Source organism: Oryzias latipes, chromosome 21 (genome assembly GCF_053564925.1).
Source record: "Oryzias latipes strain Hd-rR chromosome 21, Olatipes_Hd-rR_3.1".
NCBI lineage: Eukaryota > Metazoa > Chordata > Actinopteri > Beloniformes > Adrianichthyidae > Oryzias > Oryzias latipes.
Window position 1 is genome coordinate 25,061,981 of NC_136257.1, and position 22,509 is coordinate 25,084,489.

The 22,509-nt window shown below is 37.2% G+C and overlaps 3 protein-coding genes across 4 annotated transcripts; 2 read left to right on the top strand and 1 right to left on the bottom strand.

Annotated features, from left to right (window-relative positions):
• Positions 1–638: 638 nt before the first annotated feature.
• Positions 639–22,183, bottom strand: evx2 (even-skipped homeobox 2). 2 transcript variants are annotated; one of them, XM_078939633.1, is made up of 6 exons: positions 20,668–22,183; positions 9,825–9,895; positions 5,274–5,356; positions 3,558–5,190; positions 3,071–3,309; positions 639–2,692 (listed from the first exon to the last, which is right to left on the bottom strand). In XM_078939633.1, the coding sequence occupies exons 4-6, from the start codon at positions 3,949–3,951 to the stop codon at positions 2,078–2,080; spliced, it is 1,248 nt and encodes a 415-aa protein (XP_078795759.1). In that variant the 5' UTR covers positions 3,952–5,190; positions 5,274–5,356; positions 9,825–9,895; positions 20,668–22,183; the 3' UTR covers positions 639–2,077. The 2 variants fall into 2 exon arrangements, with proteins under 2 accessions (XP_078795759.1, XP_023806912.1); XM_023951144.2 differs by lacking the exon at positions 5,274–5,356.
• On the top strand, positions 13,555–16,102 carry hoxd12a (homeobox D12a). Its single transcript, XM_004081928.5, has 2 exons — positions 13,555–14,455; positions 14,784–16,102. The coding sequence occupies exons 1-2, from the start codon at positions 13,927–13,929 to the stop codon at positions 15,023–15,025; spliced, it is 771 nt and encodes a 256-aa protein (XP_004081976.1). The 5' UTR covers positions 13,555–13,926; the 3' UTR covers positions 15,026–16,102.
• hoxd11a (homeobox D11a) lies at positions 18,689–22,188 on the top strand. The gene is made up of 2 exons (XM_011489797.4): positions 18,689–19,619; positions 20,173–22,188. The coding sequence occupies exons 1-2, from the start codon at positions 19,028–19,030 to the stop codon at positions 20,406–20,408; spliced, it is 828 nt and encodes a 275-aa protein (XP_011488099.2). The 5' UTR covers positions 18,689–19,027; the 3' UTR covers positions 20,409–22,188.
• The last annotated feature ends 321 nt before the right edge of the window (positions 22,189–22,509 follow it).

A 22,509-nucleotide genomic window follows, 5' to 3' on the forward strand; every position in this document is an offset into this window, starting at 1 on the left:
GTTTTTTCTATTAGCACCCAAATAAAGGAAAATATAAAATATATTAAACAACCCAAAGATTAATTTTCTTGTCAAAAACTGTTCACTGAAGGTGACAGACAGTCTTCTGCATTATAACTTTCTTTTGGTCCCATACCAAAAAAAACTTATGGTGTTGTTGTGCCCTGTGTTTTTCTGGCCTCTGTCTTTTCCCTTTCACACTTTCATCTATCTCAATGGCTTTGTTGTATACAGCAGCCCTCTCCTTAGTAAAGAGCAAAGAAACCTGGTGATACATCACGCCCATATTTGCTCTCCTAATCCTAGTTCTTTAATGGGGACGTTCAGAAAAAAAGCCAGCTTATCTTGAAAGTCCCTGGGGGGCGTTCTGGTGTGGGTTATATTTTAACCAGGCGCAATCAACGACAGCATCAGCTTGTATCATTTAGAGGTAATGTTGAAATGATGGTAAATTATAGGGCCGGAATGACCCGTGATGGTAGAAATGATATTCCCTATAGCTTCCCATGTATTTTTAATTAATGTTAGACTGCAGGGTACACCCAGTCTTTCAGGGAATCTAAAAATGTCACTTTAATTATAGCAACATGACTCATTTGTTTCAAAAAATATCTAATTGTGTAAAAAAAATCGAAATCTGTAAAGACATTTTTTTATTTATTTTCCAAGAACAAACACGATCAATAAATAACATGATTTACATTTCATATTGCACATTTTTTTCCAAGTTAAATTATTTAAATTCATACAGCCACGGATATTTTTTAATACAGAGATATAGAGTTAAAACATAGACCTAAGGGGAAAAGGCGTTTAATTTCAGTGGCCGTTTGTTAGCCTTTTTAAGCCTCTTCAGTGTAAACCTTAAAAAAATCCTTAATTTTTTAGATTTTTTTATTTTAATAATAAGAAAAAAACCTGTTGGGAAATCTTGGTAAATTTACAAGCCGATTTGATAGGCTCTTTTAGCGTGAATCCAGTGTTTACGCATAAAAACATTCAGCAAGTCACAAAAAAGAAAGGAAAATAAATATTTGAAAAATTGCCCATTTACAGTTGCTGCGTTTTCAATTGATGAAACCCGGGTAAACAGGGTCGTATTTCCAAAATATTTTATATTTTAATTGTGCATGCCTTCTGGTGAAATCCCATCAGAAAACACACATTGCCATTTTTACAGGCGCAGACAGACGGTAAAGTCAGGCTGAACTTTCGCCTTCAGGGACTACAGACCTGCGAAAAAATCCAGATTGATATAAAGAGGTTCACCAAACGAAGGCTGCTGTGTGTGCCGAAATAATCCCCATTATCAGAATAAAAATATTTCGGGCCTCTCCGAAGGATTCGTTCGTGCCTGAAACCCTCCAAGTGTCAGACAGTATGGTTACAGCGTGCGTTCTGTGCGCCAGGACTGTCGCTTTGTTCCAGGTCTTTTGTATGTCTAATGACTTCCCTCCGCGGGTTGTTAGCACTTGACAGCGGGTCTCAAAACGAGGAACTTTCTTACAGTCATGTATTCAAAGAAGCTCCATCTAGGTACATGATTGGCAATTTTTGTCATGATCCTCTCATTATTAACATAAAAATTGTCAGAAAAAAAGACACAGCGCAAAATTATATGCACCTTCTTGCTGGTTAGGGGTGTCCCCACAGAGCAGAGAGTGGGTGCTGGAGAAGCTATTGCTGCCAAAAAAACCTCAGTTTATTAGACTTAGTGAAGAAAGATATGCTGCTGAACGAAAAGTGGACATTTCTGTCTAATGTTGATAGCAAAATTAGACCATGTTTGTGCTTTACAGAGGAATGCCGTTGGATAGTTTAAATTTGAATGAAACAGTTCATTTGTGCGTTTTTACGCATTCATTTGAAATGACAATTTTGAGGCATGGGGTCAGAATGAATTACAGTGGGTCTATTTGTACAACGAGGGGAGTGGGAGGGGGGCATTTATAAAAAAATTTGAAAGTTGCAAAAAGTAAAATAGGTTGTAATGCTTTACCCGGACGCATTGTTTTCAAAATAGGCCCATAAGAAAAATATGAAATGGTCGTGTTGGCTAGTATTTGTAAGGTTTGGCCTATCTGTTAAGTGAAGTTTCCTCCCGTTGGTCTGGTGATGGGACTGAGGTCTTGCTGAGAACCGCAGCAGAGTACGGCAGAAATCCACTCTCGGATCTTTGCGCGGAGGCTGTGCACGTAAAGTCAGCGCTTGCGCTCCTGGAGCCCAGCGCGCTCGTCGCCTGGCTGCTGTGGCAGCTCAGGCAGGAGCAGGGCCCCGTGGCCGACGGCGCGCTAACCGCCGCCGCCGCCGCTGCAGCCGCCGCTGCCGCAGATGCCGCCGCGGAGCTGTTGAGGCCAGCTGGTGACTGGTACAGTCCCGGGTGTCTGAAGCTGCACAGGAGCTCTGGTCGGGAGTATGGATGGGACAGCGCTCTGAAGGTGTCGAGGGGGCGGATGGAAGTGGCGAAAGGTGACGAGGCTGCGCCGGAGGCTGCGGCGGCCGCTGCTGCTGCCGTGACACCGACGTGAGGGTAGTAATGTAGAGGCATGTGCGAGTGGAAAGGATAAGGCAGACTTCCTGTGGCTGCAGCGTGCGTCATCATGTAGGTGTAGAAGCTGGGGTCTGCCGGATGGGGCCAAGACATGGCCAAGCGCTGCCGTTTGTCCTTCATCCGCCTGTTCTGGAACCACACCTGCACATGGAGTAGAAACAAGGCCCATATTGAAGCTGCCATGTTGTTTTTCTGCACCCCATTTATGCCTCAGGAGAGTGGAGCGTATGCGCAATGGTATTCTCATTTTACATGTTAACAAAATATTTCAGCAAAATATCTAAAAATGAAAAATAAAAACATCTAAATTTTTGAACCTATTATATTAAATTTATTACTATTTATAATATTTTAAAAATAGTGTAACCAAATGTTTTCTGTCACCTGTAGACGCTTTTAATTTGTAATAAAAAATAATATTTACATATATGTAAATATTTTTTTTTAAAGAAAAAAAACTAATGAAACAAAATGACATTCATACTTTTGGTTTTTAGGACACCCCTCATTGCAGCTCACCTTAATCGTCGTTTCGGGCAGGTTTAGCGCAGCGGCCAGTTCACACCTCCTCGGCCTCGATACGTAATTCTCCCGGTAAAACTCCTTTTCCAGTCTGCCTATTTGTTCTCGGGTGAAAGCAGTCCGATACCTCCTGACCTGGTCGCTGTTTGAATTGTTTGATCCCCCCGTGGAGCCGTTCATGCTCTGGAGGGAGTTTGAGCTCGTGTTGGACGACGCAGAGTTACTGTCTGAAAAACCTGAGAAAGATCATACAAAAAATAAAAAGCTCAGTTGCGTCAGGTTTGCTTCTATTTTACAACTAATATTTGAAAATGTGAGTTGGAAATTATTAGTAAAATAATGTTTTGTATTATTGTAATATTGATGCTCAAAATTAATTAAAATAAAGGTTAGTGGTACATTTCTGTGAAATTGCTCACAATAAGAAATTAAAAAGAAACTATAATAAAAAAGTAATAATTTTTAAAACGAAATAAAACCCCACCTTTGTTGTTTTCCTTGTGCTGGCTGGGGGAGCGATGCGCAGGGCATCCCACCTCCACATCGCTGTTAATGTCGGATTCTTGCGAAACTTCGGAGTAAAGGCTCATTTTCTTCCTGCTTTCCGACGAGGAGATCTCCACCGACGCGCTGTTCTCGCTGTTATGGTGTGTGCCAAAAAGGCTGTCAATTTCAAATTTGCTTTTAGTCGGGATGTCCCCAAGATTTCCGTGCAGAGAAGCCGAAGTTATTCTCGGGCTCAGTCGTCCGCCATGCTGAGAGTTTTCCAGGGCCTCCAGGACGGAATTTCCCGGCACGTCTGCGAGCCTCTTCCCCGCGACAGGACTGTGCAGACCCCTCTCCATCAATATCATCTCTTTTCTTATCCTCTCCATCATCAAGAAAAAAGAAAAAAAAGAGAGAGAAAGAGGGAGGGGGAGGACACGCAGCGCTTGTCCGGTGAAGCTGGAGTTGTGTCAGAGTTAAATCCGCATGCAACTCAGCAACTGATTCTAAATAACTGTCTTTTTATAAGCAGCGCGCAAAAAAATGAAAGAATCTGAATGCAATCGACGAGCTCAAAAAGGTGCCCAGCATCATCCCCACAGCAGCATTCATCAAAAGTGCCGGCGCTTCGCTGGTAAAACGCAGGCTGACGTTGCTCCAATGATCATTTATTGTAACAGGTTTATAAGCAAATAAATAGGAGAGGGCTGTCACTTGATGATGGAGGCGGCCTTCGGTCAGACGAATATTATCCAAGTGGAGAGGAGGAGAGGAGTGAGGAGCGCGCTGCTCGTCCCTGAGTTGATATCTGAGTCTGTTTTAGATTGCTCTTGGGTTTGGCCTCATGGGCGAAATTGACAGTCTGATTAATAAAACGAGCGCGGCAGCATTTCCCTCTTCATTTAGGAATATTATCATGCTTTGATTCTCTTTTGTTTGCCTCTTCCCTCTGCCCTCCCCCTTTCTCTCTAATCGTTATGCTTTTATTTTTTAGTTTTTCCTTCTTCTTATCTTTATGCACATTTCTGTCAAATTTCCGCAGCTCACGCGCTCCAAGATTTAGATCAAACACTTTGAGGGAAAAACTACATTCTTCTTCTGTTATTGTTTTTATATTTTATTATGTTTCTCTTTCAAGTAAATCTTGAAAGGTTGTTTGAAAACAATAAACACAAGACATGTCACAATTTATATACGAAAAAAATAAATGTCTTTACCGATTGTATGAGACAAAAAAACAGTTTACAGGTCTGCAATTCATGTGATAAATAAATATTTTAGTAATGTTCAGGATTTAATAGCTCTTAAAATACATTTGAATTTAATAGAATCAATTCTTTTTGTTTTTCTTATTTGTTTTAATCATCTTTATTGTTCTTCTAAATCTATATCCACATTTTAAATTACTTTTAAAGATCTTTTAGGACTTTTCATAAGACAACGTTTTGCAGCATATTTTTTTTTTTATTAAAATAAACATAAACTTAAAACATTTTTGTCAACAGATTACAGTGGCTGTCTTCAGCATACTTGCTATGTGACGATAAGATCCATCCACGTACTGATATTTTCTTGACGTGAGATGACCACAGAAGCTCCGTCTATGTCCTCTGCACGTCCTCTGGCGCCCCCTGCAGGCGTCAATAATAGTTGTGAGAAGTGAGAGGACACAGGTGGCAGATTGTTTAACCTCTTGACTGGTCTCTGTACTGACCTTTGAGAGTTTTTACCCCTTTTACTTTGTCTGCATGATCAAATCTGCTTTTTTAAGCTAAAAGTATGATCAACATTTCTTATCTGCAAACAAACACGCAGTCTGTTTCACATTTAAAAGATCAGTTTGATGCAAATATACATTTTTTTTCCATTTATAAGATAAAATGAGGCATTAAATACGGTACAAAACATTTTAATGATTAACATGGCCGGATAAAAGCATGGGGAGGGGCTATCTCACCAAATTTGATGGCCTGCAAAAATCCACAATTAACTAAAGAAAAAATAGTTAAAAATAAAAAAAAAATTATGCAAAACAACAGCAAACAACCATTAAAAATTCAACTAAAAGACACAGTAAAAGCAAAAAAGTGAAGATAAAATAAAAGACAAAAAAAAAGGATTTACGGACATACATGGAAAAATAGACAAAGGAAAAACAAATTAAAAAAAAGGTCAATGTCTCAACAGGGCATAAACCAGTGTCCTGCTTGTTTCTGACCCAAGCCTGGTAAATGCAGAGGATGGTTTCAGAAAGAGCATTAAACATAAAACATATCAGACATGGATATGCGAATAGAAGAAATGATATGATGATGAAACATTTATTTTGCAGTTTTGGTGCTCGGATGAATCTGACACCCCAAACTCTCAACACACTCAGAATAGCCCCTGGTGTCTGATGCTCTTAGATATTACTGAACATGCCTTATTTTCATGATTTAAACCTCTGAGATTTAATATTAATAGATAAAAACATATATTTGTTAGATAAATTACCTTGTTTTGAAATGCAATCTGCATATGAATGTCAATAAATAGCTGTTTTATGTGTATGTTACATATCACAATGACAATAAAGGCCTATTCTATTCTATTTTAGAGTAAATTTAATATCAACAAAACATAATAGTTACAATTAAATTCGATCATTTGTATTATTTGGAGCTCCTACAGAGAACAAGGACAATGAAAGACTAGCACCATGTAGAAAACAAAGACTAGACAGTAGCTGCTTATAACTCTTGAAGCACTGAATGAATATAGTTTGTATGTTGCGCAAACGAAAACATAATGCGAAAAGTTTGTCATTTTGTCTTCTTATGACATATTAGCAATAAACTAAGATAACTATAACAACATTGGGCTTCTAGTATGAATACTGAAGCATTTTAGTGGCTTTAATTTAAAATTATGGCCTTTTTTTCCTGTTCAGAAAATAGATTTCACAGATTCATCTGCTCCATTGCTTTAAAAGGGAAAAGTTTCCTGTGGGCGGGGGGAAAAAATCAGCTTGCTGTTCTCCAGAGAGTAACTCACGGATGTATATGTTAAGGTCTTGACTGTAAACTGTGTGCTGGAAATATTTAGACACAAGCCTGCAGTTTTGACAGCTCTAACCTAAATTTTACAGAGAGCAACTGGTGAAAAATGTTACACTATTTTGAGTCACATGTGCAAAGTTTCCTGGATCCTACCCAAAGTCTGAAGTGAAGTGAATTTTCGAGTCACATTATCATGTGATTTATATGTCCTCTTCATAGTTGTATTTTGTTGCATATAAACTCTTAATCCCACTTTTCTCTAAATTTGAGTGAAAACTTTTAAAGAGGGACTCACAACTGCATCAACTAAGTTGTGTTAACCCTTGTGCTATCTTATGACCCCACCCTTATATTGACGTGTTATCCCTACCATGACAAAGGTGGATAAAGGTGAAGAGGATTTCATGTAATCCATGGACACCAGTGAGGATCACTAATCATTAAAGAAAAAAGGTTGTGGGGTCCAGATGACCCCACTCCCAACGTTAAAGTGCCTGGGATAGCACAAGGGATAAACAATAGTTGGTGTCAGAATGTAGGCTAATCTAAGACGACAAAACCACACTAAAGCAACAATTTTCAAGTGAGTCAGGCTCTAGGTTAATAGGCTACAAGTAGTTTAAATACAATCAAAATTAACTAGAGTGAGGAAAATGAGTCTCACAACATGCTCTGGGGGTTTAAAGTAAACAGGCTGTTTAACCCTTGTGCTATCCTATGACCCCACCCTTACATTGGCGTGTTCTCCCTACCATGACAAAGGTGGATCAAGTTGAAGAGGATTTCATAATCCGTGGACACCAGTGAAGATCACAAATCATTAAGGAAAAAAGGTTGTGGGGTCCAGATGACCCCACTCCCAATGTTAAAGTGCCTAGGATAGCGCAAGGGTTAAGTAAAAAATGACAAAACGGACAATGTTACGTAAAATAGTTTATTAGTAGAGGAATCTCCCACTGTTTAGTTTTTGTTCATGTTAGAATCATCTAATATGATTAATTTAACGGTATTGCAAACCGTCAAATTTATCAATAAAGGGCATTTGAAAAAACAGGTGTTGCTGTAGCATATATCATAGGAAAATGTATTTATGTATATATATACATATATATATATATATATATATATATATATATATATATATATATATATATATATATATATATATATATATATATATATATATAAATATGTGTGTGCATCCACTCTGTTTGTGGACACTGTGTTCCTCTAGTGGTCAGTAGAGGAACTGCAGGATCAGTTACTTCAATTTAACACTCGACTGATGGATCTTAGCTTTACAAATGAGCCAGTATAGGAATCCCTAAAAACTTCACCTGAGCTAGGAAACTCCTTCAAGAGTTTTTTTCTAAATTATTTAATTTGAACTGGAATGAAAAACATCCATTCATGAACACATTTTAAAAAATCAATATCTTAAATGAACAACTTTGTGTAATGCAAATGTAACAGAACTGTAATACCTATGTCATTATTTTCTGTCTGCTGCCTTCTCAAATGATTAAAAAAAATAACATATTTCATTATTACATCTGTCATTATTATTAAAAAGGAACCGGAACAAAAAGCTCTAAGTTCTCAATTATTCCTTCCACTCCCTTTCAAGCAATATTTATTAATATGTCTAATTATCCTAATTTTGATTAGTTACTGTATGAATGTATAACTGATGATTGTATTGTTTTTGTGTATTATTTCTATTTAATTGCTTGAAATAAACCATTTCAAACAAAAAAAATTACATTTGCAAACATAAGAAACACAATTTTATATCTTTATTTAGTTAAACACAATAACAAAAGAAAAGAAAAACTTAATACAGAAGTTTTAAGAGGCAAGATAGGATATTGTGTTTTAACAGCAATTGTGATTTAAAGCAATTGGTTATGCTTTAAAGGCAAACCTTCAGATCTAAAATCCAAAAAACGAAAGAATAACTTGTTTTCCATGTAGTTGTGCCATGGACACGAACAATGGAGGGTATTTAAAAACGTAATCAGAAAAGTGATTTAAAAAACATTTTATTCAATGTAATTTTATTCATGATTGTCTACAGGGTAATGTTAAATCTTCATGTTTTACAGCAGGACAGAAAATTTAGAATTTATGAGTCCAGAGTTATGGGTTCATTGTGGAACAGTTTTAAACAGTATGAAGGATTTATCAATAATAAAAAAAAAACAATCTGGACTTGCCATGCAGGGCCCCTTGCAGCTGGACAATAATGCAGTTTAAATTAAACAAATTCTAACTTTTTTTAAGGAATACAGTAAAATATGCAACAAGATCTTGTTTTTTTTCTTTATCAAGTTATTGCAGACATTGTGGTGCCTCTGGTTTCATTTTATATTTAGTCATAACTTGTGTTTGTTTTTACTCTGGAAAAATATGGATTTTAAGTTCATTAAGTTCATAAGTTCAGGTGCATTGCCATTTTTGTCTGTGTTCATTAGATATTGTACTGGTGTCAGGGCAGTCCAGGTTTTATCATTAAATTCTTGAGAAATTCATATTGAATGCATCAACTATTCCTCTGAAAATATGAACTATGTTGATACCTAAAGATGTTGCTTTCTGGATATGGAGAACTAAGAAATGTATTCTGGGAAACATTACTTTTTGCGAACACTAGAATGATAATTTAATCTTGTTTGTAAAATTTGAAAGTTGCAATCATTGTTTTTTTGTTTGTGGGTCTTTCATAATGTAGTTTTTGTGACTGATGAACATGTCTTGGTTAAATATTTGACTTCAATTGTGGGTTCTTGTTAACCTTTCCTTGAATTCTTTTAAAGTATCAGAAAAAAGAGTTCACTCACAGCTCGGTACCTTTGAGTTCTATTAATCTTAAATGGAGATTACTCAGATAACATCACAGACAATCTTAGATGGGTAAAATTTGTCATTCAATGAGCAGTTGAACCAAAAAAACAAAGAAAAAGAGAAAAGAAGGAGAAGAGGAGAGAAATTTCTGATATGGAGAGCTGGAAGGACATAGCAAATGTGGGTGTTATTGCAGCACACAAAGGACAGATATAATGAGGGATACAGCTACCAATAAAATACAACATGGACACTGTACTTTATTTACATCATGACTATAAATATTATAAAACAAATGAAAAGAATGAAAGGTGTGTTTGTAGAAAACAAGACTTTTAGTGGGATTTAGGGGTCAGGTGCCAAAAAAAGAAAACATTTACCAAGGCAGTGCATCACAAACTTCTTTTCCATTCGACTTTTTCCTTCAGGGGTCGCCACAGTGAATCTTCATCTAAGTTAGATGAAGGATGATAGAGGATTTATATATACTTGCTCTACTCCAACAACAGCTTCATGTCTTTCTTCATTCATAAACCTTTGGTTTTCCTTTAGAACTCTGGCAGCTCTAGACTCAGCATCCTTCTAAAATATGTACCGTCTCTTTTCTGGACATGTTCGAACCATCTCAGTCTGGCCTCCCTTGCGTTATTTCCAGAACTATTAACATGTGCTGTCCCTCTGATGTACTCATTCCAGATCCTATCCATCCTCGTCACTCCTGAAGAGAAGCTCAGCATCTTTCTCTCTGCTAGCTCTGCTTCCTGTCTTTTGCATCACAAAACTGCAAATTAACCATTTTCTCTAAAGAACACAGAAATAAATCTGAAAAATAAAAGCATCTTTAAAGTGAGATCTGTAGACATTTTTATTTATTTATCCGAGATCAAGTGAGTTTGGTTGATAATTTTCTAGAATCCCATTGTGTTAACCACTAAAAAGTGTTGGTGAGATTATTTTTAAGTGCAGAATGAAATTATTCATAAAACTATTATTTGAGTTGATTGATTTAAAGCATTAAAAATAAGTGAAAAATAAAAATGACAGATATCAATTAATCCATTTATTAGAATTTAAAGAAAAATTTGCAAAAAGTTTAGGAGATGATGCCATCATCTTGACTAATTACACATAATCACAATTAGACATATTTGCAGTAATGCATTACACAAACAAGTCACATTGGTTTAAATATAATGATTATCAATTAAAGACAAATTGAGTTGGATTTGATGCTCAAAAGGGAGTGGAAAGAAGTAAAAGTATAATCTCATCATCAATGTCTTTTTATATATTTCTGCAGAATAATCTGATCCTTATCATATTAAATTATCACATTAGTTTTGCTTTAATCTGCAGAAGAGTCAAAACCTCAGTTATGTGACTTTGCACCTGAGAGAAATCTGCTTAAGTCAAATTTATGGAGAAAAGCTGAAAGAAGAGGGAATTTATTTTTACATCTGCTCTGTTCAAACCGCTTGCCTCGTCTTTCCTTAAGTGAGAATGCCATCTAGAGGTAATTTTATGTAAATGCAAAAATCCATATTGTCTTTCTAATTTTTTTCCCAACAACCCTCTGTCTGGGAAATTTTGTTTGGATGCGAATTGTGGTCTTTTACTTTGTACATTCTGTTGATAGAATTAATAATTTGGCTACAGCTCCACGTGCATTTTTAAAGTAACTCATGATGTGAGGCTCTCAGGTGTACAACAAGGGGGTATGATTGCAGGCAAACAGAGGCGATGATGTGTTGTAAGATTATTTTTAGTGTGTTTCCAGAGAAAAATATAGTTAGAGTTGCCCCTCTAGTCCAATCATATGGTTGATCATTTGTGTAAGGCCTTTTATTTGTAATAATTAACTCGCATTATCTTAATTAGATTCCAATACAACTTTTTGGCACTAATAACGCCAACACAATCAATTTTATGGGATTTGATTTGATTTATTGATTTATTTCAAGCATTGTAGTCAAAACAATAAATAATTTACATATGTTTATCAAAGTCATTACATAAATATTGAAATGCATAGTTTAAGAAGACAGAAAATAAAACAAAACAAAAAAGTCACTTAAATCACATTTTACTTAATTAAATACAGGGATCATTGACTAAGTCAAGTAAAGCTTGATTATAGAAATAAAAAAACATTTAAACAAATATTGTTGCAAAAATTCAGTTAAATTAAACTTTCCTCGTTTTTTTATAGGTACACCATTAAATCATTATTTTATTTTATTAAAACGTTAACGTTTTGGGATTTTTTGTAAATAAGTAACATCTTCAAAGTAATTAAAAACAAAATCTGGTGAATAAAAAACACAAATAATCATGAGTCGAAAAAAAATGTTTTGAGTTAATATTTCCTTTTTTGCAGTCAGGATGAATGACAGTTTTAGTCAGTCCCTTTAAAATGCGCACGGCTAAATGTCAAGGAAAAAAGTTCGTAAAAGTGGAAGTTTGGTTTCTTTCAGAATATCCTGCTGAATGATTTTAAACAAAAAGAGACAAACTATTTTTAAAGAGCTTTACTAGTCTTGATTTTAAATCGTTGTTTTTTTATTAAGTTTATGCTAAATTCGAATAACTGTGTGCAAATAAATTAAGTGTCGAAACACATTTTTTTACTCTAAATCCTGTTGATCCAACAGACAAAAAAAAAAAAAATCTCAGCTCAGAGAACTTGAACGAGGGAAGCAGCAAGTTTATTACCAAGGACAATAGACGGCGAATAGTTTCCTTCAAAGGGCGTGGAAAGCAGCCAGACTGCGGCTCCTCAATTTGGCCCTCGGCACCCTAAACGTGAAGGACGAAGGGCAGTAAATGGCCCTAAAACTTTTCCTTTATTTGTTATTGTAGAAAGCGATCTGCTTGTGTGAGAAGAGGCTGTGGTTTTCAGCCTGAGCACACGAGAAGAAAAAAAAACCCAAAAAGCTGGCATTGTTGCCCAACAGTTGAACAAAGAGAAACGAGGGTTTTGAATTTTAAGACACAATGCAAAAAAAAAAATAGTTTTCCTGAATTCCCCTCTCTTGTTGCGCAAGTTAACCTTTTTTGCTGAAAAAAAAGTGTTCTAAACATATATTTGTGCACAAAAAGTCAAGAAACATGTTTAAATAAATTGGCTGCTTGCGCTTCACTTTCCACTGCGCCCACCTTTTTATTTTCAAGATATTTTATGTTCTGTTGCCTTTTATCACCTTTAATTCAGATGTGCATGCAGAAAACGCTGCGTCTATTTGTATAGCGGATAACTTAAAGTTCAGAGGATTTTTTTTTTAAATCAGGGAAACATTTTTAAAATGTAATCTATTTCATCTGCTCCTCGGAATTTTAAATGGACGGGGGACCATTGGGAGAGATTATTTAAAAATATTTACAAAATTGGGACTTTTTTCTTTTGCTGGTTTCTACAGGAAGAAAAAAGAATGCGTAAAATGTTTTGAGTCCGTCTAAAAGATTATGCTATAATGAGCAAGAAGTTTAACGTCAAATGAAAGAAAAAGCTGTTTGGTGTCATAATGAATACAATGCACACAAAACTGGATCAATGTGACAAAGATTGAGTTGCTGCATATAAACACAAACTGTCATCTACTGGATTGTGCTGAGAATAAACGTCATTATGTTTACATATGTTGTGGCTACGTTTTTGCCATTTTCATTTTTCAGTTATGCTGAATTTCTTACCAAAAAGTGCCCCAAGCGGACAAGAACTGAAGGTCGTAATCTGAACTAAACCAATGGCGTTCTGCAGTTTCTTTCTTTTAAAGAAAACTGTGAACACCAATTTGTGGTAAACCATACATTTATTGGCCTGAAAACTCGGAAGCTGCAGCTTTATTGAGGCTGGAAGAGAGAACAAACGACGAGAAAATGGGGGAAAAAAGAGGCGTGGGATGATCCAACACTTTTTTTAAAAGTGCATTTTAAATAAAGCGAGCATTTATAGGATGCATGATTATTAAATTCTGTCCACAGTTAGACAGAAAAGAGCGACGGGTTGAGAAAAAATAAAGCTGGTTGGTTTTTCAAATGGGTTAGTTCCTGTGAGAGTTCAGATGAGGGTGTTTACTTTCAGAATAAAGCTGTGGGGGGGGGGGGGGGGGGACTTAACACAAATATGACAGAACTGATTGTCTGTTTTCACATGAAACAGGATTGCTTTCCACACTGATGCGTTGAAGGTTATGCACGTGCTGTTCTGTGTTCTGTGGGTCAGTCCAGCTCCATCATGATGCAATACCTTTAAATTCTGAATAGATCTCTGGTCCATTTACAGAGCTTATTGCACATTGTTTTAGTGTCGAGAGTTTAATAACAAAACAGTCACCTTTGGTATTTTCCTTTTGCGAGCAAGGGTGGGGCAGATTACATATTTTGCATATCACGTGACGACGTATTAACAAATCACCAAGTGCCTTCTCTTTACTCTTCAGGAGTCGCTAAAAGGCTTTCAAGACGCGTTTGAGTAACGGCTACATGGAAATGTGTGAGCGGAATTCTCTAAATCCCGGCTATGTTGGTTCCCTCTTAAATTTCGCTCCCCCTGAGTCGCTGTATTTCACCAACTTGCGCGGGAATGGAACCCACATCCCGGCGCTGCATCAGCTGCAGTACAACAGAAGAGATGTGTGCACGCTCCCGTGGACTCCCTCGAGTTCGTGTTCTGGACCTGCAGTCCCACCAGCACAGAGCCGCGCCTTTGAAGGTTACTGTCCGCCTTTTCTGTCCAGCGCTTTGTCCGCAAACGCCGGGTCCTCCAAGACGCATGTGGATGAGTGCGCGGCGCGATGCTTTCGTGACCTCAAAACTGAAGAGGCTGGCGTGCACGAGGAACTTTACATCTCGGAGCACGGCGTGCGTGCGTACTCGGATCTGGACAGCGGGCACAGGTCTGCGGGACAACCTGATCCGGATTCGGAATCTCCACATGATGTGAACGGAACCAAGCAGGAGCAGGACCCTCCATCCTCACATGACGCATGCTCCAGGACCACTTTTGGGCAAGGTTGGGGTTATGCAGTTACAATTTTTAGCTGTTCGAATATGAAACGACTGAGCGGGTCTGATCGGGGGTCCTTACATGAAATAGCTTAATCAATTTTTATGATCATCCAACTAAGTATTGTGTTTTAATTTGTGTTTCATTTTATTCAGTTGTGTGTTTTCTTACACAAGTGTTTTTAAATTTATATTTCAGAAGAAGTTTGCGCCAAAATGACAGTGATGGAGCTCATTTCCTGCTGTTCTTCCAGATTTATTCGTCATTTTTTTCTTGACTTTTTAAAACTTTTTTTTTATTGAAATCTAAACTCTTTCACGCCTCCTCGTTCCAGGAACCCCGTGGTGCTCATCACAAGTGAGGTCTCGAAAGAAGAGGAAGCCTTACTCCAAGCCCCAGTTGGCTGAACTTGAGAATGAATTTCTCATGAATGAATTCATCAACCGACAGAAACGAAAAGAACTGTCGGACAAACTTGACCTGAGCGACCAGCAGGTGAAAATCTGGTTTCAGAATCGCAGGATGAAGAAGAAACGGCTGATGATGCGAGAGCAGGCTTTCTCTGCTTACTGCTGACCTTTGGACTTGATCCTGACTTCAGCTGACTGTACGACCAGCGTGGATCCATCCTCTCACCCAAAGCTTCAGAAAACTTATCAAGCTCTTTTTTTACATACATTGTAAGAGCAGCAGTGATTCCTTTTGGAGGAAGGGCCTTTGAGAGACGCAGAGCAGCGTTTATGACCCGGAGGTGCAGGGATGCAAAGCGCATGATTGTCACATGATAGATTACATGTACATATTTTCCACACTCCCGACTTTGGTTTGCATCAGCACTTTCATTGGTTATGATTAGTTACATGTTTCCAAGTTTAAAAAAATCTCTTGAAATGTGTGTCATAAATCAGAATGCGTTTTTTTTTCAATCATAAAAAACCCTCCCCGTTTTTTTATTTTTATTATTATTATTTTTAAGTTGGAGATGGATTTGAATTTCAGATAAAAAGGCATTCAAAGCTCATAGCTCAAATGTAAAGATACTGGTGGAATAGAATGTCACTGTTATAATTTAGTGTTTTTTTTAAATTAAAGCTCCAACATGACGGCCGATTTTAACGGGATTGTGGAATCAGTATGTTGTTACATTTTTGCTGCTTGTGTGAAAGTGGAATCTCATGCTCACAGATAAATCAAATCTTTTTAAAAGTTATTGTAAGAATATAAGATGTTTGCATGTTTATTAAATGTTCTTATGAAATTTACTTGTCTGATTGTGTTGCAGTTAAACTAATTTGCATTGTTGGGTTACTGTCGAGTCTTTTTACGGTTCTGACATGACTGCCCTACCTGCAACCAGTAAAATAAGTGAATGTGAAAACTGATTGTGTTCGTTTTGTTGCAAAGAAGGCGTGTGTTATTACATTTTACTGCAACAAAAAGTCCTAAAAAATCGCCAAATTCAAAATCAGCTTTTTGTGATAAGACACGAAAACCTGGTTAAGCTTGGATTCCGCCGATTTGAAAAGGATAAATATGTATTAAAAGCATTGTGTTGTTGGAAAAATTGTGTAAACGGACGAAAAGGTTTGTGTCTGAAACGTGTTGCAAGTTTGGAAAGGTTGCGTTCGGCAAATAAAGAGGCTTTTAAAGCGACTTGACCTCTTTGATTTCACGAGTTGCGCAATTTAGAGAACAAATCCCAGCTGATCTAAAAACAATCTTAAATATGGGGGGATTAAAAAAGTTTTAATAAGAGGTTTTTTGGGGGAAATTGTTGGTTATTAAACCTTTTACGAAATAGACAACGCGTTAACGCACCCACACCAGCGGTATATAGATGTTTTTCATTTCTTTAACGCAGATAGTTTAGTCATATTTCTCTCATGAATAATCATTTTTTTCAGTTCAGTATGAAACTCCCTCATCCATCTGTTATTTATCTGCGCAATTCTTCCTCACCGTGTGTGCCACAACAGCAGCCTTCACCCTCAGTAGGAAGTTCCTGTAACCGCAACCAAACGTGTCTGCTGTCATTTCAGAAGACATATATTTCTCCAATTTCTCCGATAGGCTCAGCTAACCCTTTACTGGGAAAAAAAAAAGTTTGCTTTTTTAATTGTGAATCTGATTCCACCTGTCTTGCTTGGATATATTTCCTGTGCTCAGTTTCACAAACTGCAGGTTAAGAAAAAAACAAGAATAGATTAGAGCTAAAAAAAAAAAGAAAGAAAAAAAGCTGTATCTACACCCACAATGCAGTGGGTCCATGGTCTCTGTCCCTGCATCATTATCACGTGACCACGCCCTCACAGCCACTGCAGCTCCCATATTTACACCGCGGTTATATTAGGGAGTCAAAGCAGTGCATAAAAGCAGCTGATTTATAATAAAACTGTAATAAACTGTGACTTTTCCTTCTGTAAACAGAGAGCTTCTTCTCCTTTGCACACAGAAAATCTTACCACATCTTCAAAACCGAGTATAGACTTCTAAATGTGTCTTCAAGGCCTTCTTCGCTTCCTTTCAATGTCTTTGTTTGAAACCTGTTTTTGGGTTCAAACTGTGATTGCCCCAAAACTACTTTAGGTTTCCTCTCTGTTTGAAAGATATGATGCTTTTTGAACGCAGACAGCGCCATATAAACAACTTGATAGTGGTGGAGCCCAAACAAAGTTAAGGTCAAGTTAGCAGACTGCGTCTTGCAGCAATACAAAGCTTCGATAGAAGCATTCACAGGTATTGCTAATATTGTTGTTTTTTCCCCTGCGACCACTATTCCATCATTCCATTCATTGTGATAGTCCTTCATGAGTTAAATAAACCCAGTTTGAACACTTTTCCAAAGTTATATTTTATAATAGGACTTAGTGAAATAATTGTTTAAAAAGTATGGGAGTTGCGCTTGTCGTGGTTAAAGTACAAGACAATCTCAGTAATAAAACAACCCTTTGTTGTTTTATTTTACAGACACTATTAAGCAACAAGTTGTATAACTTTTTGAATATATTTAAAATTAATCATTTGTTTTTGTGGTTTGCTCATGAGGGCCATTTTTTTCTTTTTGACGCGCTTCGTTTGGATCTCACCGTTTATTGTCCTGGTCGGTTACTTTCTGATGGGATCTCTTGTCATTTTAAATATCAGGAGCCCAAACAAACAGCTTGACAACAGCAGCAATAAACTCTGCTGTCACTAAGCGTGAAAACAGTAGGGCGTCTATACCTGTATTGTTTTGTTTTTTTATTTTAACATAACTTGCAGACACTAAATTTTTAATTGTTCTTTACTCGATAACTTAATTTGAAAGACATTAAAAACAACCACAATTCCCCTGTGTTTTTATTTATTTTAGAATCATAGCAACACTCAAAACGGATGAGCTGCTGTTAAACTTCTGCTGGCGCTTAAAGAAAAATGTGCGGGAAAGGAAACATAAAATACATACTCACGCAGAGTCAAACAAAAATATTGATCGAGGCTTGAGTGATGAGTTTTCTGCTCCCCATGTGTTTCATCTTGGTTTTTCCAACCGCGGAGGAGACAAGCTCTTCAGGCATGGTTGCCTTAATGCAGAGAAGTGATTTGGCTGCAGAGGCTGTGACTGAAAGCTTGGTGGACATCGCCTAAAACCACATACGGTGAAAGCAGCTGTTTGGATTTGGCGACGCTTGGACATTCCTGTTTTGAAATAATGCAGCTTTCACTTTAAAAAAAAAATCTGTGTTCAGTGTTGAAGGCTGACCTTTCGGTAAAATTCTTTTAGCCCATGTGTAGACAAGTTTCCTGGTTTACAAAAAGAATTGACAGATGTAGACTTTTTTTGTTTTTCTATTTTTCTATATTTTTAAATGAGATTTTCTTCCAAGAAGATTTGTTTAATCCAAACAAAGCAAAACACGCATATAGTTTACATTGGTCGTTGTTTATGTGTGATTAGAAGTGATCCAACCATCATGGCGCACTATAATTATGCGCAATGACGCCTATAATTTATTTGCATTCAACCAGATGGTTTTCTGACGTGATTCCTCCGGTTTATGCTGCACAATCATCAGCTTTTAGCTTCACAATATCAGGTCAACATGTACTTTAACAAGATTATTCTTTGCTTTGTGGGAAATTGTGGATTTCTCTGAACTCCACGTTTCTTTTTGACGCACAGAGCGGTTTCCATTATGTTTCCCGAAGAGAATGGTGTTGCTGCAAAGCTTTCAATTAAATATTCCAGTGATGGTTCTCAATTTTCTTCCTTTTTTTCTGTGTGCTTCAGGGCAAGTAGGCTGGAGAGGAGTTTCCGCTTCAGCCAGGGAGCCAATGGAGTCTCTCCTATGAGCTCACATGAGTTTCTCCGGACAGTTTTTAATGACTGATATTGATGTATGGTAATTCCTTAGCTCGATCACATGACACAATTACCTCAAGAATCGATCAAGATGTATTGCAGGTCTGCCTGCGTTTCCTATTTTTTTCTCCCTCGCTGGGTCTTTCCACACGCGCGCCGTGCTATAGATGGACAAAGTTTAACACCGTAGAGCTGCCAATTCCTCTCTTGCAAAGAGGAAAAGGGGGAGAAGAGATATGACGGAATACGATGATCGCAGCTGTGCGTCAAATATGTTCCTACCCAGCTGCACTTATTACGTTTCGACGCCCGATTTTACATCCGTCTCCTCTTTTTTACCACAGACTACTTCGTGTCAGATTAATTTCCCGTATTCTCCCAACATAGCTCAAGTCCAGCCGGTTCGAGAGGTCGGTTTCAGGGATTATGGATTGGAGCATCCCAAATGGCGCTACAGGAGCAATTACGCGTCCTACTATTCAACGGACGAGATTATGCACCGTGACCTGATTCAGTCCTCGAGCGGCAGGGCGGATGTGATCTTCAAAAACGAGTCCTTGTATGGACACCACGGGGGGACGAGCTCGCCTTGTAATTTCTTCACAAACGTCGGGCGAAACGGGGTTCTCCCCCAAGGCTTCGACCAATTTTTTGAAGCCACAAACTCAGACAAAACAGGCGCGGAGCTCGCCAAACAAAAGACTGACTCTGCTTCTTCTTCCGGTGATGCTGCGAACAACAGCCAGGATTTAACCAAGATAGAGAACACAGAGGCGAGCGGCAGTGTCGACGAGGACTCATCATCCAACTGCAACAGCAGCAAACAGAGTGAGTGGGTTTTTCCTTAATTTCATGTGTAAAAAGCTCTTTTTGTTTCTGTCTTGGAGTGTCTGAGCTGCACGACGCCCTCAGCCGCTACAGGCCACAGTTATGCACCTTTTTATAAGCATGCAAAAGCTTTTATATCCCAATAAGATTTGCTTTATGGTGGTAACGGTATTTACAATGGGAAGCAGTAAAGGATTTGTCCGTAAATGTCTCCCTGTGACCCAAAAACTATACGGACATGCTCATTTGAACTAATTTAAATGTGAGGAAACTGAAGAAAAACAGTAAATATATATTTTAGAAAAGCCTCGGGACTTCAAGTTCCTACAAATGTTTGACTGTTGATGAGGTTTTTTCCCCTTTTTTGAGGGCACATTACCTCATACACTCTGTGTGTGCGCGCGCTTTTTAAAAGGCCTATAAAAAGATACACGTTTTTATATTGGAAAACTAAAATGTTTTTCTTGCATTAAATGTTATTTACTATCTTAATTTTAAGAGATTGTTTCAAGTAATTCTCGTCTCTTTTTCGTTTGTTTTTCTTTTCCTGCAGGTTCATCAACCAAGTCCAGGAAGAAGAGGTGTCCTTATTCCAAATACCAAATCCGAGAACTTGAACGAGAGTTTTTCTTCAACGTGTACATTAACAGAGAGAAGCGGCTTCAGCTCTCCAGGATGTTGAACCTGACTGATCGCCAAGTCAAGATTTGGTTTCAGAACAGAAGGATGAAGGAGAAAAAGCTGAACCGCGACCGGCTGCAGTATTTCACTGGAAATCCTTTATTCTGAAATCTGATTTACACAAACCCCCCAAACCCCCCCCCCCCCCCCCCCCCCCCACACACACACACACACACGGACGGAGGTGAAACGTATTGGTGCATTTAGTTTTAAGAAAATATACTAAATCAAATCTGAGTTTTTTCAATAATCCCTGCATTTCGTTAATCGTGCATTTTAGCAAATATTTCAGCATTTGTGCTTTCAAAATATTTATGTGACTCATTTACGCTCATTTCTTGTGCATTTGTAATACGCGTTACTGTACCTTATTGTGCGAAAACCACCCAGACATTTTTTCCTTCAGAAATGGCAAAATGTTGGCGCTCGGAGCCTTGTTTGGTCCTGTTGTTTCCTTTGCTTTGTAACACGGAATTGTTTACTAAACCTTGAACCGTCTAGACAGTACAATAAAAGTGCTGTAAACGTCTATATAGGGGCTATTGGACTTTGGTGTGACAACCCCCAAGACCACATGAGGAGCCGATCTCCTTCCTGTCTTAAACGGCCTTAACTTCAATACTGAACCGGTCCTGTTTTAAAATTCATTTTTTGAGATTTGTTCGTGCACCGTTTTTACTGTTTCACACTTTAAGATATTCCAAAAAATTAATCCCAATCTGGAAAAAAAAAATGAAATTGATCAAGTTTATCTTCTTTTCAAAATTCAAGTCCAGCGCAAAAATAAGTAAAAGAAAAAAACCTAAATATGTGTAATTGCAGCTGAAACTGTTTCTGAAAGTCAAATTTCATGCTTACTAAAATAAGTGTTTTTTTTAATTATTATTTATCTCTCATCCTGCAAAATCTGCTAGTTAGTCTTGCAGTAATTCGGTTGATATCGGATGTCAGATTTCAGGTTTTCCAAATTTCCAAGTTATATTTGCGTTTTAAAGTGTTTGGAAGCTCTGTAGAGGCGTTTATGAAAGTCTTTTGCAGTGGAACACATTCACTTGTTTGTCAAAAATCAAATCACTGAGCTGTCAGAAGACGTTTGGTTGTCATCTCGCCCTGGATCAAAACAGCCTCAGTGACCATTCCCATCGTGTCCACACGGGGGCGGTCTTTCAATTTAAACTGTGAGCAATCGAGATGAACCAAACGATAATCTGAGAAACAATAAAATGATTAATCTTCACATCTATTTTCCTTAATCACAACATTAAAATAGATTATTTAATTTTTTTTGTTTTTACTTTTTCATTTTCACCTGTTAGAAATAATGCAATATAAAAATATAGCATTTCAGGCTTCATTTCCACTGAAAAACATAAAACACGCACATATTGACTGCAATTCAATTTATGATTTATTGTCTTCTAAATTGCAATAGCCTTATGGACCTTCTACTAGAAAAGGATTAATACAAATTGGATTATATCTTCTCTTTGTCTCAAAGCTGGAAATCCCTGCGGGATGAAAAAAACAAAAAAAAACATTGTTGTTATTTTAAATAAGCTGCTACAAACTGAAACAAAAGTTTATTTACTTAAACCAAAAAGGTACCATTTTGTGTATGTTGTTATATGCTATAATTGTTATATTTGTTTGAATAATTGTTCATTATTCTTAATAATTGAAATTCAAAATAATGTTATTACAGCAATAACGTGTGAGAATTTCAACGTTTCTGTCTTTCAAGCCATATTATTTTGAATGTATGATTTGTCACGTTTCCATGACTTGTACAGTCGACTGTATGCTGCATTAAGGCTTGTGTTTTCACAGTATAATAAAAATGTAATGTTCTCTTTGTAAAGACGAGGCCATTAAACATTTTCAGTCGTCAGTGGTGATAGTGGTATTTTCCCCCTAATAATTAAGATTAATTGAAAAGTTTTTTATCATTGAAATAATTTGCTCTTCAGCTGTTTGAACTTCAAATGGAGACTTAAGGGACTTGGAACCATTTAAGATTAATTCAAATATTTCGAAATATTTATTAATTCAATAATCGCAGCAAAATTAATGTGTTTCATTTCCTCGTAATACTGAAGCCAGGTGAGTCAGCTTTTCGTGTTCCTGAAAGATGGTCGTATATTTTGGAAGAAATCTGTGCAGCCTTTGTTTCATCTGAAGACTGAAACAATGGAGCACGTAAAGGGAAAAA